The sequence below is a fragment of the Uloborus diversus genome, chromosome 6, assembly GCF_026930045.1.
Source record: "Uloborus diversus isolate 005 chromosome 6, Udiv.v.3.1, whole genome shotgun sequence".
Lineage (NCBI taxonomy): Eukaryota > Metazoa > Arthropoda > Arachnida > Araneae > Uloboridae > Uloborus > Uloborus diversus.
This window is the reverse complement of record NC_072736.1, coordinates 86,713,473-86,728,300: the sequence shown is the minus strand read 5'-3', so window position 1 is coordinate 86,728,300 and position 14,828 is coordinate 86,713,473. Positions and strand designations below refer to the sequence as shown.

The following is a 14,828-nucleotide window of genomic DNA, read 5'->3' as shown; positions in this document are numbered from 1 at the left end:
AAGTGGCAAAGAAGTACTGAACTGTTCAAATTTTAGTTTTAGGAGCGTAAATGGGATTAAAAGGCTCTTTCTACCCGAAATAATTATCCGATCGTTTCGATTTTAGTCTCATTCGAAAGCCCGCAAAAGTACCCCTGCAGCAGATTTATTTCCCTTGGATTTGAAAAACATCAACAAGGCTGTAAAATCAACAGGAAGAAAGCTGTACGCATTTTTAAGTTCTGGAACATCCATATCAAATCAGAAATTGATGATCCCTTTATTGAAAAAGAGACACGGCTAATATATATATCTAAATTTCGCGTTAAAAAGGTATTATTTATGCATGTATTTCTTGTTGAATCATTTTAAATATTCTTTTTCCTTCCAAAATTCAAAAAAATCCTTTCTTCTACAAAAAAAATTCCCCCCCCCCCCCCAATTTTGATGGCGCAACTTGCGCAATAATCCTCCTCCCCCTGTTGCACCCCTGGCTCAATCTGAAAGATATGAACCTTCTGGTTCATTCTTAGATGAATTTTTGTGCATATATATATATTTCTTTTTTTATAGTATCACTTCTAATTATTGCCGAAAGATATTTAATGCTATACTAGATTGAACAGACAATTGTTGCATGTTGTTCAAAATAAGTTTTTTTTAATTTATCACATATATTATTTTTCAACGCTTTTTTTTTCTTGGGGACGCCATAACTTTCTTATTACTTCATCAATCATCAAAATAAGGAGAGAAAATGACGGGCTCTGACTTCGACTCTTGGAATCTTAGAGCCTTCGACTTCAACTCCTTTACCCCAAAATCAGTCCAACTCGGCGACTCGAAATACGACTTCGCAGTTCTAACTGAATTGCGGGCTCGGAGGAAAAATGCTCGACTCTGACTCTCAGAATTTCAAGTTCTCCTGACTCCAACGCCTTTACCTCAAGCTTAATCTACAGCCCTACTTTTAACCCCACCCCGTGTAGCATCACGTTTAAAGACATTTTTGAATGTTAAATTCGATGCCAAAGGTTTCTAAAACTTAATGAAGTTGTTTCCTTCAGTCAAAAGTACTACTTTTAGTCACTAAAATTGATAGAATAAACAAAACGAAAAAAAAAAAAAAAAACATGGAGCGAGGAAAAACTTTTATTTTCCTAACGCTTAATTATCAATTATTTTTTTCAGATGTTCGATTTTGAAAATAAGGTGTGGTCTTTATGACGTCACAAATGATGTACTTTTGCGCATCTGCCTACCGTGTTTCCACGTTATGATAATCAAGAAGCGAATTAAATATTGCGCTCTACGCTTGCTATCAACCATATCGTGCTTCATATTGTGCTCTGGGAATGGTAACAGTGAATGGCATTTCATCATTTATGATGTCATCGGCAGAAACGTAAACAATAAAAACGCACTAATTCAAATAATTTTTTTAAAAATATTAAACTTAGTCAAATTATTTAAAAATGGTCAAATCCTATGTTTTTAAACATGCTCTTTCAGAAAAAAATACTTTTGAAATTTTGGAAACGACTTCATTGGGAAGTATTAAAATTTTAAACCGATTTTTTATGTTTTTTTTTCCTCGAAATTTTCATTTCAGAGTACTCAAAAGTGATGGTGAAGCTGATGAACATGGAGAAGACTCTGAAAATGGTGGCCATCACGAAGATCACAAAGCACTCATTGATTCTCTGTTTAAAAATTATGATTCCAGTTCTTCACCGACGCATGGAACAGGTAATAAAGCTTTATTAAACTCTTTAAAATACTAAAATAATATGGCTTTGATAATTTGACTGCGATTAATTAAAGAGATCTGAACCAGCAATTGATCGTTTCTAGTGGATAGGTAAATAAATTAATTTTGAGACCGAATACAATCCTGATTAACAGCAATTGAGTTTTGTATGTTTTTAAGAATTTTCTTCAGAAACCGTATTTCATGAAGACAATTTTTTTAGCTCATGCAGTTGTTTTTTAATGGTAATAAATCTATTTGTTTTGAAAAATGAAGTGTCACAATAAAAAAAAATTCTTTTTCTGAAGAAATAATTATTGTTGTCACTATACACTGAACATCATCACTGAAATAAACGCTTAAGTGACACATTTCCAATAAATCTATTTTAGCATCTAAAATTTATTCAAATATTCTTCCGTGACAGAACTATTGGGTTTTGAAATGTGCTTTTGTTATTCGTGATCAGCAGATAAGTTTTAGGTTACAGTATTTATTTATAAGTATTTAATCTGCCACATTTAAAACTAATAGATTGCCTATGGATATTCGAAAAATAAATATTTATTTTTTGTTTTGTTCACCTCTAAGTCATTTTGCTCCAATTCGAAACAATATCATTTTTTATTAATAAGTTTTAGGCAAAAGAAAACAAACGGCTCAGTGATTCTTTATCGTAGAAATTACTAAATATTTAAAGCTGTTCTTCGATAATGTCAAGTGGGTGCTCCAAATAAGTCCATGTAGACCAATGTGCCCCCCCCTCCCCCATTTTTCTATGTAACATAGCGAACATTCGGTAGATCATGATTTTGTCGTCATCCTAAAGCTTAACTGACGATAAAGCGTGATCCACAAACAGTTTGTTATTAATAGACAAAAGTGTAGCAATGGTTCATTACAAAAGTGTCTTATCAAAATTTTCTGATTATATTTTACAGTAATTTTGTTTCTTTATGGTTCACTGTGGTTTATTAGAACGAAAAAAAATTGATTGTTGTTCTAGAAAGCCTAATTTATGTAGCTGACGAGTTTAAAATGAAAAAAATCGCTGTGTACCGTCATTTGTTTCTGTGATTTGATAACCCAAGAAAAGTAGATTGTAGCTGAATAAGGTCATAGTTGGCGTTATTAGGACTCCAGTGTCCTAATTAAGACCGGGACTAGGGATATGATCCAGTGATACATATGCTGCACATATGTGGACCAGCTGTGCGCAGGAGTGACCAAAAAACTGAAAACAACAACTTATCAGTAAACCGAATGTGACAATGGATCATTCTCATTTCCTTTGAAGTAAATATGATTTCTTGATAAAGGTTTTAAGTTCATAAAATTGTTCTCTATGTTTTTATGTTGACAATAAAGAATTTTTGCAATTTTTTAAAAAGTTTAATCATACATACTTTTTGGCGTTTTTTTTTTTTTTTTTTTCAGAGTTGGTCTTGTTGGTGGATCCGTGCTCCAATGCGATCAAATCGCGCTTCTGTGTTAAAACTGCTGTAAAACACAATATTGAAACTTAAATTTCCACATACAGCTATTTTTTTTATGAGACATGTGATTTGAAGTCAATTGAATCATAAATGAGCGAGATGTTAGGCCATGAACCTTAGGTTGTCACATTTATTCATCATCCTTCGTAGATAGAAATTGCTATAACCCACAATAAGGCAGTTATGGATTTTATATGGAATTTATGATATTGGTTAGTAGTGGATAATCACGCTAGAGAACAGTGATTTGGTTGGGGCTTAGATCTATGACTTGTTTATGAGTGACTTTTAACCCTTGAGTCCGAAAATGATCTCAGTTTTTCTCCATTACGTCAAGTTTTTAAGCTACATCGATCTCAAAGAGACCAATTTACAAATATAAGACAATTAAAAAAAATATAGAACAAAGGAAAGCAATATTTGCATACATATTGCATACAGAACACAAAAAAATTACCTCTTTGTGTTTCTGATGAACACGGAATAGTTTTAAATTTCTTGCTGACTGAAAATTTACCTTTTTGCTGTGACAATGAAGGAAAGAAATTTGTCACAAACAATAACAATAATATTTTGGGAGAGAAACACTTTATTTCATTTTAAAAAGGGGTATTATCAGTCAATAAGAGGGCAGTGAGGCGTGTGATTCGCGCCCTTCTGCGGAAAGTGGTTACATTCATATTAAATGGAGTGGAAAAAAAACCTGACGTGGTAGAAGAAATTTAGCTGCAGTTTTGAAATGAGCATGACTGTTTCATTTTAAAAGAGCTCGAAAAATTTTCTCACCAGAAATTTCGTTAATAGTTCCCTTGTGTTATCTTAACGGTTTTATTCGTAATCGGTTCTTTTGAAAACGAAAATGTGATAGTATGGATTTTGATTACAAACACTAATTTCTATCCCAAACGGTTAGGGGGTTTCTTTACAAGGACGGATACAAGGGAGGGGCGATTGCCCCCTCCTGGAGCCGAGATGCAGGAACTCTCTCTCGGCATATTTCCCATACTGAAGTTCCAAAAAACGTAATTTTAGACGATCTTCAATACAGTTACGAAGAAAAGAGCTCTCCCTCGAATTTTTTTCAGAATTGTAGTCTTGAAAGCACAATGGGGTCATTTCCAAAATTTTAAAAGTATTTTTTTCTGAAAGAGCATGTTAAAAAATGTAGGATCTGACCATTTTTTAAATAATTTGTTCAAGCTTAATATTTTTAAAAAACTACTTAAACCGGTGCGCTTTCATTGTTTACGTTTCTGTCGTGTGACATCACAAATGATGGAATGCCATTCGGTGTTGCCATTTACGGAGAAAAATATTTAATTCGCATCTTTACTCACTTGTATTGGCAACGATATGGTTAATAGCAAGCGTAGAGCGCAAAATTTAATTCGCTTCTTGAGTATCATAACGTGGAAACGTGGTAGAAAGATACGCAAAATTGTATAATTTGTGACGTCATAAAGACCACGTCTTGTTTTCAAAATCGGACATTTTGAAAAATTAATTAAAAAATAACTGTTGAGGAAAGTGAAGATTTTCTGGGTCCATGTTATTTTTTTTACCCATTCTATCAATTTCAGTGACTAAAAGTAGTACTTTCGACTGAAGGAAACAACCCCATTGCAGCACATCTCTTAACACTTTAGGAATAGGGATTGGAACTTTGTACAAGAAGTTTTTCGTAGTTCCAAAAACTCCATTTTAGACGATCTTTAGATGATACTAGTGGTACCAGCACGGCTTTGCCCGTAACAGGAAATTAAAAGGTCTTTTGGTTCGCCTGTATATTTACAAATAATGTATGGTGAATTTTCTCGCCAATTGGCTTGTGCCCATGTTACGGTTCCACGTTATGATAATTTCGAAATTTACTCGTCCATCTTATGATAATTTTGCTCGGGAAAGTGTTTTTAAAATTAGAATAGAAAAAGAATTACATCGAATTTTCGAAAAATCGCTTCGAGGTGCACACCCCTATACTACAAATTAACTTTGTGCCGAATTTCATGAAAATTGGCCGAACAGTCGAGGTGCGCGTCACAAAGATCCTGACAGACAGATATCCGGACAGAGAGACTTTCACCTTTATTATTAGTAAAGATTAGATGGGGTTTGAGAGCTCTTTCCTGAAAAGTTTTTGAAATTGAACTTCAGAAAAGAAAGTCATTAAATGACACATTTGTCGACGTTAAGGTAAGGAATGGGGGGTTTAGTACATTCCTCCCTATTTTTTTATAAATAGAAGTTCGAAAAAGAAAAAAAACTGAATTTGCGATGATCTTCCATGATGTTGGGGAGCGGAGGGTGTAGATTTAGGAATATATAAAATTTCAAGTATCCGAAATCAATCACCCCCTCCTTGAAGATTTTCCTGATCCGCCCTTGTTTATTAACGAAGGTAAAGCTATTATTAGTATATTTTAAGATATGGGGTCAGTGGTTAGGTGACCGGGACTGAAGAAGTCTGTGTTCGATGCCCAAAGTCATAAAATAACCAAGCAGAGCGTCATACATCACTTTGATGGCGTTGGAAAGGGGAAAAGGTAAGTGTTACCACGTTTGAAAAATAAATCTTTACTAATAATAAAGCGGAAAGTCTCTCTGTTTGGATCTCTCTCTGTTTGTCTGTCAGGATCTCTGTGACGCGCAAAGTGCCTAGACCGTTCGGCCGATTTTCATGCAATTTGGCACACAATTAGTTTATAGCATGGAAGGGGGTGCATCTCGAAACAATTTTCCGAAAATTAGATTTTGTTCTTTTTCTATTCCAATTTTAAGAAAATTTTACCGAGCAAATTATCACAACGTGACCGAGTAAATTACCAAATTATCATAACGTAGAACCGTAACATGAGCAAGCAAATGAACATAGCAAATTGGCGAGAAATTCGTCATCCATTATTTGTAAGTATACAGGCGAAACAAATTACCTATTTATTTTCAATCTTTAAATTTCTTTTTTTTTTAATAATCGTTTTATACCACTTTCCTCACTTTGATCTCGAAAGAAAAGACGTTTTTTAATTCGCGTTTGGCATCATCAAGGTTAGGCTTCAGCTTAAAACAATAAATAAAATAAAATAAATTAAAATATACAAAAAGGAATTAAAATCAATGGTGAGATTTTTTTTCAAAGAAACTATTTCAGTGGAGACTGCAGATGAGGTGGAATTTTTTTTTTTATTCAAATATTTTGTCATATTTGTGCATTCTATGATGGATGCTTTCCCCCTTTTTTTAGGTCAACCAACTGTCATTCGAGTAAATTTACAACTTCTGAGCTTGGACGACATCAGTGACTCGAGGATGGTAAGTGGTTATTTATGTTACAAAAAAAAAAAAAAAAAAGAAAACTTCACAAAACTGCAAGTAATTTTCTTTTCTTAAGTGATATACATAGCACGAATATTCCCACTTTTTGATGAAAAAAAAAGACTTCATTGCTCTATTAGAAATTATACTACAGTCGAATTTGCTTATAACGAGCCCTGATTTAACGAGAACCCGAATTTAACGAGGAAATCAAAAAGATTTGGTTGTTATAACGTTAAACCTACAGGAGAATAGCTCGCTTTTAACGAGCAAACCTTGCTTATTGCGAGCAATATTTTGTGATTCATAACATTTCTATTGACTTCCAGCTCAGTTTATCCTTTCTTTGAAAAATTACTTTAACTTTCCGAAGGCAATAGAAAGTTAGTGATGAGTCAGAAATCCTGAGAACAAGTGATGACTGCACCTTTCTTAAACTTGTGGAGCAGAAGTGCATTTGAAAAATAGTTGGGGATTAGTTTCTGCCAAAGTTGTCACTTCTTTTATGCTTCCGATGTTTTGTAGAACTAACTCAACCTAAAGCAGAAGAAAAATCATGAGTAACAACGATTACGAAAAATGCGGAGAATCCCAAGCTGAACAACGCCCAATACAGTCAATGGCTTTTCGTATGCAGAAAAGCTTCAAACTACAGTAAAACCTGTCTACAACAATACTGTTGGGACCTAAACAAATATCGTAATAGACAGGTTATCATTATAGACAGTTTGATTACAGTGAAACCTGTGTATAACGATACTGTCTATGACGATAACCTGTCTATAACAATACTTTTTTTTTGGCCCGCAGCAAAATGTCAGCACGAATAATCAACTGTCTATAACGATAACTTGTCTATTACGATATTTTTTTTAGGTCCCAACATTATCGTTGTAGACAGGTTTTACTGTATTCATGCTGACATTTTGCTGGGGCCAAAAAAAAAATTGTTATAGAGAGGTTATCGTTATAGACAGTATCGTTATACACAGGTTTCACTGTAGTTTGAAAGTCACAGATGCAAATGACGATGTTTCTCGAACCATAAGCATTTCTCGAAAAACAGTAAAGCAAGAAAGATACAATAAAGGCACTTTAATCACATCAACTCGTTTCTTTAGCACTGTACTGGAAAAAAAATCAAATGAAGCAAGTGTGTTACAATTTTTATGCTTTTTTCATAAATCCGTTTTTTACGAGCAATCGGTTATAACAAGCAAATATCGTAGTCCCATCGCGCTCGTTATAAGCAAATTCGACTGTACTATTGAAAATTATGAAAAGGATTAGCTTCAGATTTATTCCGTGAAATGAAAAATTCTCAGAAAAGAGACAAGAAGTTCTGTCTAGAACTAGACGAGCCTACTTTCCCGTATACCCATACTACTTTCTAGTACCTGATCAATATACTCAAAAATAGGTAAAATCGCGAATGTTTTTCAAACATATTTTTAAAATACTTTAAGCTGATTTCTAGGAATAAAATAAACAAAGCAGCTAATACACTTTTTCCCAATAAAGAAATCTTTAACAGCTTTCAAAACAAAAAATTATAATTAAAATTCATAAGCTCATTAAAATAAATACATCATATCAAAATAATAGAAATATCGTTTCTTTTTCCCCTGTTGCCAAAAACAATTTTTTAAATGAATTAATGCACTTACCGAAATAAATAAAAACAATAAAATGTCAACTTAAAGAAATAATTTTCATTGTCAAAAAAAAAATCGTCTGCGCATATCTTTATGTAGAAACATAAATGACTTCGAGTTTATTCGCCGAAAACTGAATACCTAAATTAAAACTTTAGCGCAAAAATAAAAACAAGTCAGATCAACAATAATTATTTCACAGTCAAAACCATAGCTGCGAAATTGGAGTCGGAGTCAATCTCATTTTGAGATAAAGGAGTCGAAGTCAAATATCTAAGAATCGGAGTCAGTCATTTGTCCTCCGTGTATAAATTTTTGCCAAGGCTACGAAGTCAGAGCCGAAGTCGGGGAGTCGGAGTCCGATTAATTGTCGGGCACAGGAGTCGGAGTCGGAGTCAAGTGCCCCTAAATTCTCGGAGTCGAAGTCTGGAGTTTGGCGTCAAGAGCTATTTCCAACAAAATTTGTTTGAAGTAAATCCGCCTTCAAGTACGGAATCTACATTGACTTTCAGTTTCCCCGTAGGTGCTAATGTTAAGGGATTTGAACTGTTCAAAATTGAACGGAAAATAGTTCAAATCAAAAAGATATTTTATATGCAAGTTTTTCATCAAAATCATTTCCTACAAAGCTTGTTTGAAGCAAATTCGCCTCACAGTTCGGAATTGCCTTGAATTTCCCCGTAGGCGCTAATGTTAAGTTTTTTTGAACTGTTCAAAATTGAACAAAAAATAGTTAAAGTCAAAAAGTGAAATATGAGAATGAGGTGCCCTCGCCGAGATCTTTCGAACAAAAAAAAGTTTGTTCGAATCGGACGATTCATTCAAAAGTTATTAAGGGGGGACAGACAGACAGACAGACCGACAGACCGACAGACATTTTTCCCCATCTCAATACCCTACTTTCCAATTTTTAATTTTTCAATATTTATTTAATTATTTTATTTATTTTTGACTTTTTTTTGTTTTTTGCGATATTTTTAAGATGCATTAAGCCTTCTTTCATGCTTTTTTCTTCTTTTTTTGACTTTTACTGGAAAAGTAGGCTAAAAAAAAGGCGATAGTTTATCTCAGCCTTTCGGACACTAAAGGGGGCTGTATGCTGCTGAAATACCAAGTTTTGTTGAGTAGTTCGAGTGTCTGGTAATAAAATAATGGTTCTTAACAAGTAATCACATATATAATTTTAATTGTAAATTTGCTCCCTACCACGCTTGTTGAATCCAGCTGTTCACACATCCACAATAACTAAAGTATTTACTATGGTGGTTCGAAAACACTTTTGTTCAGCTGGAGTCCAGGACACTCCCTATTTTTTTAGACTTACTACTAGTATTATGATGGAAAAGTTTTAGCTTCTTACTCAAATTTTAAGAGGCTGCTCAATGACCCCTTAATTTAACATTAACCATAGCATAAAAAATTTCACAAATTTAGAAGCATTTAATTTTCCCAGCTGTTTTTTTTTTTTTTTTTTTTTGTAAATAATTATTTTTTTGCAGTGTATATGCATATTACTCGTGTATCTTATAATCAGAGCTGCCAACTGCTAAGAAAAATCGTAGTTTCTACGAATTACAGCTTTAAACTACGACGCTACAAAACCGGGTCCAAGAACTACGATTTTCTCTTTTTCTAATTTATAATCCCAAGAACGCAAAAAAAAAAAAAAAAAAAGGCATAAAAACTAACTGGTAAGTTCAGAAAATCAAACTTCTACACGTGCGCTGACGGTCTCAGCGCAACAAGCATCGCTCTTCGAAAGTCGCATGGCATAAAGATGGATCGGTTTATCGCGACGCTCATCCAGTCATTGAATCTTCGGCAAAAAAGCGGAAAAGCTGCCAAAAATTCCGCGAAGAATATACATTTTTTAAAAATTCCGTATTAATATTTACTCTATTATATTTGAAATTTGTTTAGTATCATTGTTTTTGTTCTTTATCTGTTGGCAATTCATAACTGTTTAAATCTGCGGCAGCGGCCACGTCCCCCCCTCTTTAAAAATGCTGCTACGATTTTGGATTTTCAAAGGTTGGCAGCTCTGCTTATAATATGTAGCATTGTTTTTTCAGTTCAATGTATTTTTTAACCCCTCTCCCCATACGTATGTAGTTTGGGAGAGGGAGAGTTGAGCACCCTATAGGAAGCTAAAATTCTCCCAGTATATTACTATCCACAAGTCTAAAAATATTTATACCCTGTTATCTAGGAGAAATTTTTTTTTTATATGTATTTTCGATTCACCCTAGTGTGTACTTGATGTGTTAATTTTTAAAACTGATCGAGGGGTATAATGAAAGGTTTTCTCTTTTTTAAACTAGGAATACATAATCGACACAAGGTTGACTTTTACGTGGAATGACCTTCGACTGATGACGCCAGAATGTCGCGATGAAAACGAAGACTGCGACGATCATTTTGACCTGAAGAGGAAAATCGGGGAAATGTGGACACCGGATCTGTACATACTGAATTCCAAAACGGCCAAGCATCATGATCAACCGCTGAGGAATGGGATGGTGTATTTAGTAGCTGACGGCCAAGTTTTTCTCAGCAAAAGGTAAAGAGACGAAACGTTTATTTAAAATTTAGTTCATTAAACTGAAAAACGAGTCAGCTGGATGGAATAATAATTGGGCGTTGGATTCGTACACCTTTGGTCGCCGGTTCTGAACCCGCAGCTCATGGGGTTAGCTGAGGGAGTGTCAAAATGAAGAAAATCGTCATGGGCATGTTGGACGATTATACGGCATGTGAAAGATCATTTGAGTGCCTATATGGCTCAGACACTCGCGACCAAATTAAATTTTTCGTGCAATTGAGCATCGTGAGAGCCTAGGCGTGACCATCTGGATGAAACTAGAAGTCAAAAATTCTCCTTAATGGTGGCATGAAAAACTGAATGCCTTATCGGGTATAGCCTTAGATCTACAAAAGGCATAGTAAATTTGTACTGCCCTACTGGAAAGGGGGGGGAAGGCTTTGAAAAACTAAGAGTATGTTATTTTTACTAATTACGATATTTTAAGTACTTTTTTATTTTATCTTTTGTTAATCCTCAAGAAAATGCGCCGTAAGTTAATACTTTATGGCACCCTCAAGAGAAGAGGATTGACTTTTTTACTTTTTTATTTTTTCCTTCATCAAATATTTCATATGTTTCATCAAATACTATTATTTTATATAACAATGGTGTTTAGAATAAACAATAAATAAAGTATTTTGAATTACAATATATTAGTAACCTTTTTTTCTTTTCTTTCTTATATTTTTAAGGGAAGTAGGTGGTGTGAGAAAAATTCTCACTCACGAGTTCTTTGGTCATTTGTTTTGTCGCGAATTCTGGAGGATTAAAAAGACACGTACCTCAATTTTCGATATTTATTTCCTTTTTGAACTTTTTCATATAAACTTTGCCTGAGGTTTTGAATGAATTTCATTAAACGTATCCTATTGAAGCCAAGAAATTATACTTAAAAGGAAGATGAGTGTTTTAGTTTCAAGAACAAAAATATATAGGCCAATATTTATTGCCATAGGATTTGGATTTTTTAATTCTTTTTGTATAATGCAGGAGTTCTCACAAGGAGGGGAGAGGGGGCGGGGGACTCTCGTTATTGGGGGGGGGGGCTCTTCATGGTATTTGGGTGGGTGTGAGCTATTGCTCCTGGGGACTTGTTACCTTACCTCATCTCAAATTTGATAATTTTCTGTAAAATTATTGCGTGTGACTTCTTTAACTTCTCTTAAAAGTAAATGCATTGCACAAATAAGCCAATGTGTATTTTTTATTTCCTTAGAATCACAATGACTTTAAGGTGCCCAATGGATTTAGTTTTATACCCCTTAGACACACAAGGATGTCCACTACTCATATGCCCTTGTAAGTATGTCCTGCAAGTTCGTTTCTGCTCATTGACGTTTGCATGAAGTGTCATATTGATGCAATTAAAACAGTTTAGTTCTTTGGATGGAAGTAAAAACCGTTTTTACTATGAATTAATATTGAAAAAAAATTGTTATTCCAACATTAGATGAAAATTTAGAGGAGGAGAATAATATTTCTATACTGTTGAAAATTCACGAAAAGTTTAAGGTAAATTTTATTGTAAAACGGTGTGTTTTCTAGACAGACAGACAAAACCTAATAGTAAGTTGTACCGGAAAAAGTAAACGATTGACCAACCAGTTAGTGTCCTAGGTAACTCTTTGTGGAGCATATATTTCCCCTTTCCCATGTCCCCTGGAATTCAAAACCATTCCGCATTTTTCTGCAGTTTGGCATCCATTCATATAATTGATAGTCTTTTTTCGCCCTCTTTCTTTGAACTCCTGTGGTTTTTGTGTTGTAAGTGTTTATTGTGTTATATCTTTCTTAATTACTATTTATCTTCAGTAAGTTACCGCCCAATAGCCAGGGCTAAGATAGAAATACATGAAATACACCGTCAGATCAGTCAATTCCAGCCGAGGACTGCAGTTTCGTGCTTATTAGTACCAAACTGCAGTCCTCGGCTGGAATTGACTGAGCTGGCGGTGTATTTCAACAATTTATCTGTCTTTACGTTTCTATTTCTTTTTTCAGTTGTAGATGTTTTGCATTTTGTGTAGTTTTTCCAACAGGTTTCTGTTTTCCTGTATTATGTGTATTCTTCCCTTTGCTAAATGTAACAACTGATTCGATACAAAATTTTTTTCTAACATGAAATTTATAGCTAATTTACTAATTAGCAGTTTCATTTCGAGGGGAGTCATGCAATTAATTTCAGCTTTAAGTTCCATTTTGTCTTGTTTGTTTTGTTAATTGCTATTTGAACTGTCTGCTGTTCATTCTTGTTGCTTTCACCGGCTGTTTTTACATCCAAAAGCTCACTGCTTTTGCATTGAAAAAGGGGTTCCTTGAAACCTAGAAACATATGTATCCAGCAATCTGTATATTTGTGCTATAAAACGTTGGTTATTTCTTCTTGTTTTTCCTGTTACTGGTAAGGTAAATCTAAATCCCATTGCTCGTATCTCGTTCTTTTTAGTCAGCAACACTTGCAATATCGTTCTTCCTTTTTTTTACCATAAAATCAGTGCCTGATTATGGCACAGGCGAACTAGACCTGGGCCTGAGGCCCCAAATTACTTAAAGAATTATGCATAGCATTACAACTATACAAAAAATACAAGTTATTTTTTAAATAATGTTTCGTTAATTTTGAAAAAAAAACTTCATTAAATGAGAACTTTTATAAATTCTGCCAGTAGCGAATTTACCATGTCTCAATTATGAGGGGCCCCGAAAAGGATTCATAAACGCACATAGTAAATGATTTATATAGTTCTGGGATAGACAAAGAGGTTCCCCAAAAATGCATTCCCATGGAGCCCCAAGCCTGTAAATCAACCACTGCATTCCGCTATAGTATCTTCAGGGGCCTTCAAATTATTGTGGGCCTAGGGCCTCACTTTTATTTAATCGGACCTTGCATAAAATGTTACTCTAGAAAAGGATTTTTACGTAAAAAATACTGGTAACATGAGTGTTTACAGAAAACTTTAAGGAAATTAAAAAAAAAAAATTGAATAGATGTAAGTGCATATTTGATGAAGAAACTGTATGACTACAGACTTTCCGAGAAATTTTCAAGACTCATATTTAAGAGTTATAAGGCGTTCCTTCTGTAGTGAAGTCATAATAGTGAAGTTCGGTGAAAATTAGTAAAAGTGAGTCCTTATAACGTTTCATAAAAACATCTGAGATCATTAGTTGAACAAATGAAACCATTTTTTATCCGAAGAGCTCTTATCGCCACTTTAGAAGAAGGGTAGGATATCTTACTTTAGTGCTGTTTCTAGGCTTAGATGTCTTACTGTTGATCTGAGGTGGCGGGCAACGATATGTTGGAAAAAAAAATAATCATAGCTTCATAAAATAAATTTTATAATAATAATAATATCTTTAAAAAAGAAACATCAGGAATACTCTGTTTCACAAAACATATTAAACTTTTAATCGAGTAAACCACCAGTAGTTAACACTGCACTAGTAGTTCACCCACCACACTAATAGTTCACGCCGCACTAGTAGTTCACACCACACTTTTTTTAACATTAATTACTTTTTATGAACTTTATAAAATGATAATGTTCCTGATTTTAGTGTTGCTTTTTGTTTCCTCTATTCTATTGTCTCAAGATATAAAATACCGTTTCATTTCATCAAAATTGAAATTCAATAAAAAAAGACTTTACTAAGTTTTCTGTGGTTAAAATTTCTAGCCTCACGTTTTCGAAAAGGAATTCATAGCCCATAGTCAATACTTAGATACGATACATTTCCTTCAAAAACAACATGCATCTTACAGGCAAGGAATAAAATTTGTGTTACGTTGGAAGATTTGTACTCAGTTCAATATGCAAGATCCGACAAATCCCGGGTGACTAAAAACAGTTCCTTGGCGACTTGTTCTATCAGAAAAAGAGCAAAATATCCATTACGGAATATAATTTTTAATATAGCGTATTTTGACTTTTTCGTTTGTTTTCAAACTTCCAAGTAAAGGTATATTTTACAAGCTAAGTGATATTTACACTTACAAGAGCTTTAGTTTTCAGAATTTTAGTTATCAGCATTTTCTAATTTTCTTC

At 33.9% G+C, this 14,828-nt stretch overlaps 1 protein-coding gene across 1 annotated transcript in view; it reads left to right on the top strand.

Annotated features, from left to right (window-relative positions):
- Positions 1-1,695: 1,695 nt before the first annotated feature.
- LOC129224854 (glycine receptor subunit alpha-2-like) overlaps positions 1,696-14,828 on the top strand; it is a 30,218-nt gene continuing 17,085 nt past the window's right edge. The window contains exons 1-4 of the mRNA XM_054859401.1: positions 1,696-1,728; positions 6,467-6,534; positions 10,514-10,752; positions 11,993-12,075. Coding sequence (XP_054715376.1) covers positions 6,532-6,534; positions 10,514-10,752; positions 11,993-12,075 — 325 coding nt within the window. The 5' untranslated portion in view covers positions 1,696-1,728; positions 6,467-6,531. The remainder of the gene's footprint in view (positions 1,729-6,466; positions 6,535-10,513; positions 10,753-11,992; positions 12,076-14,828) is intronic.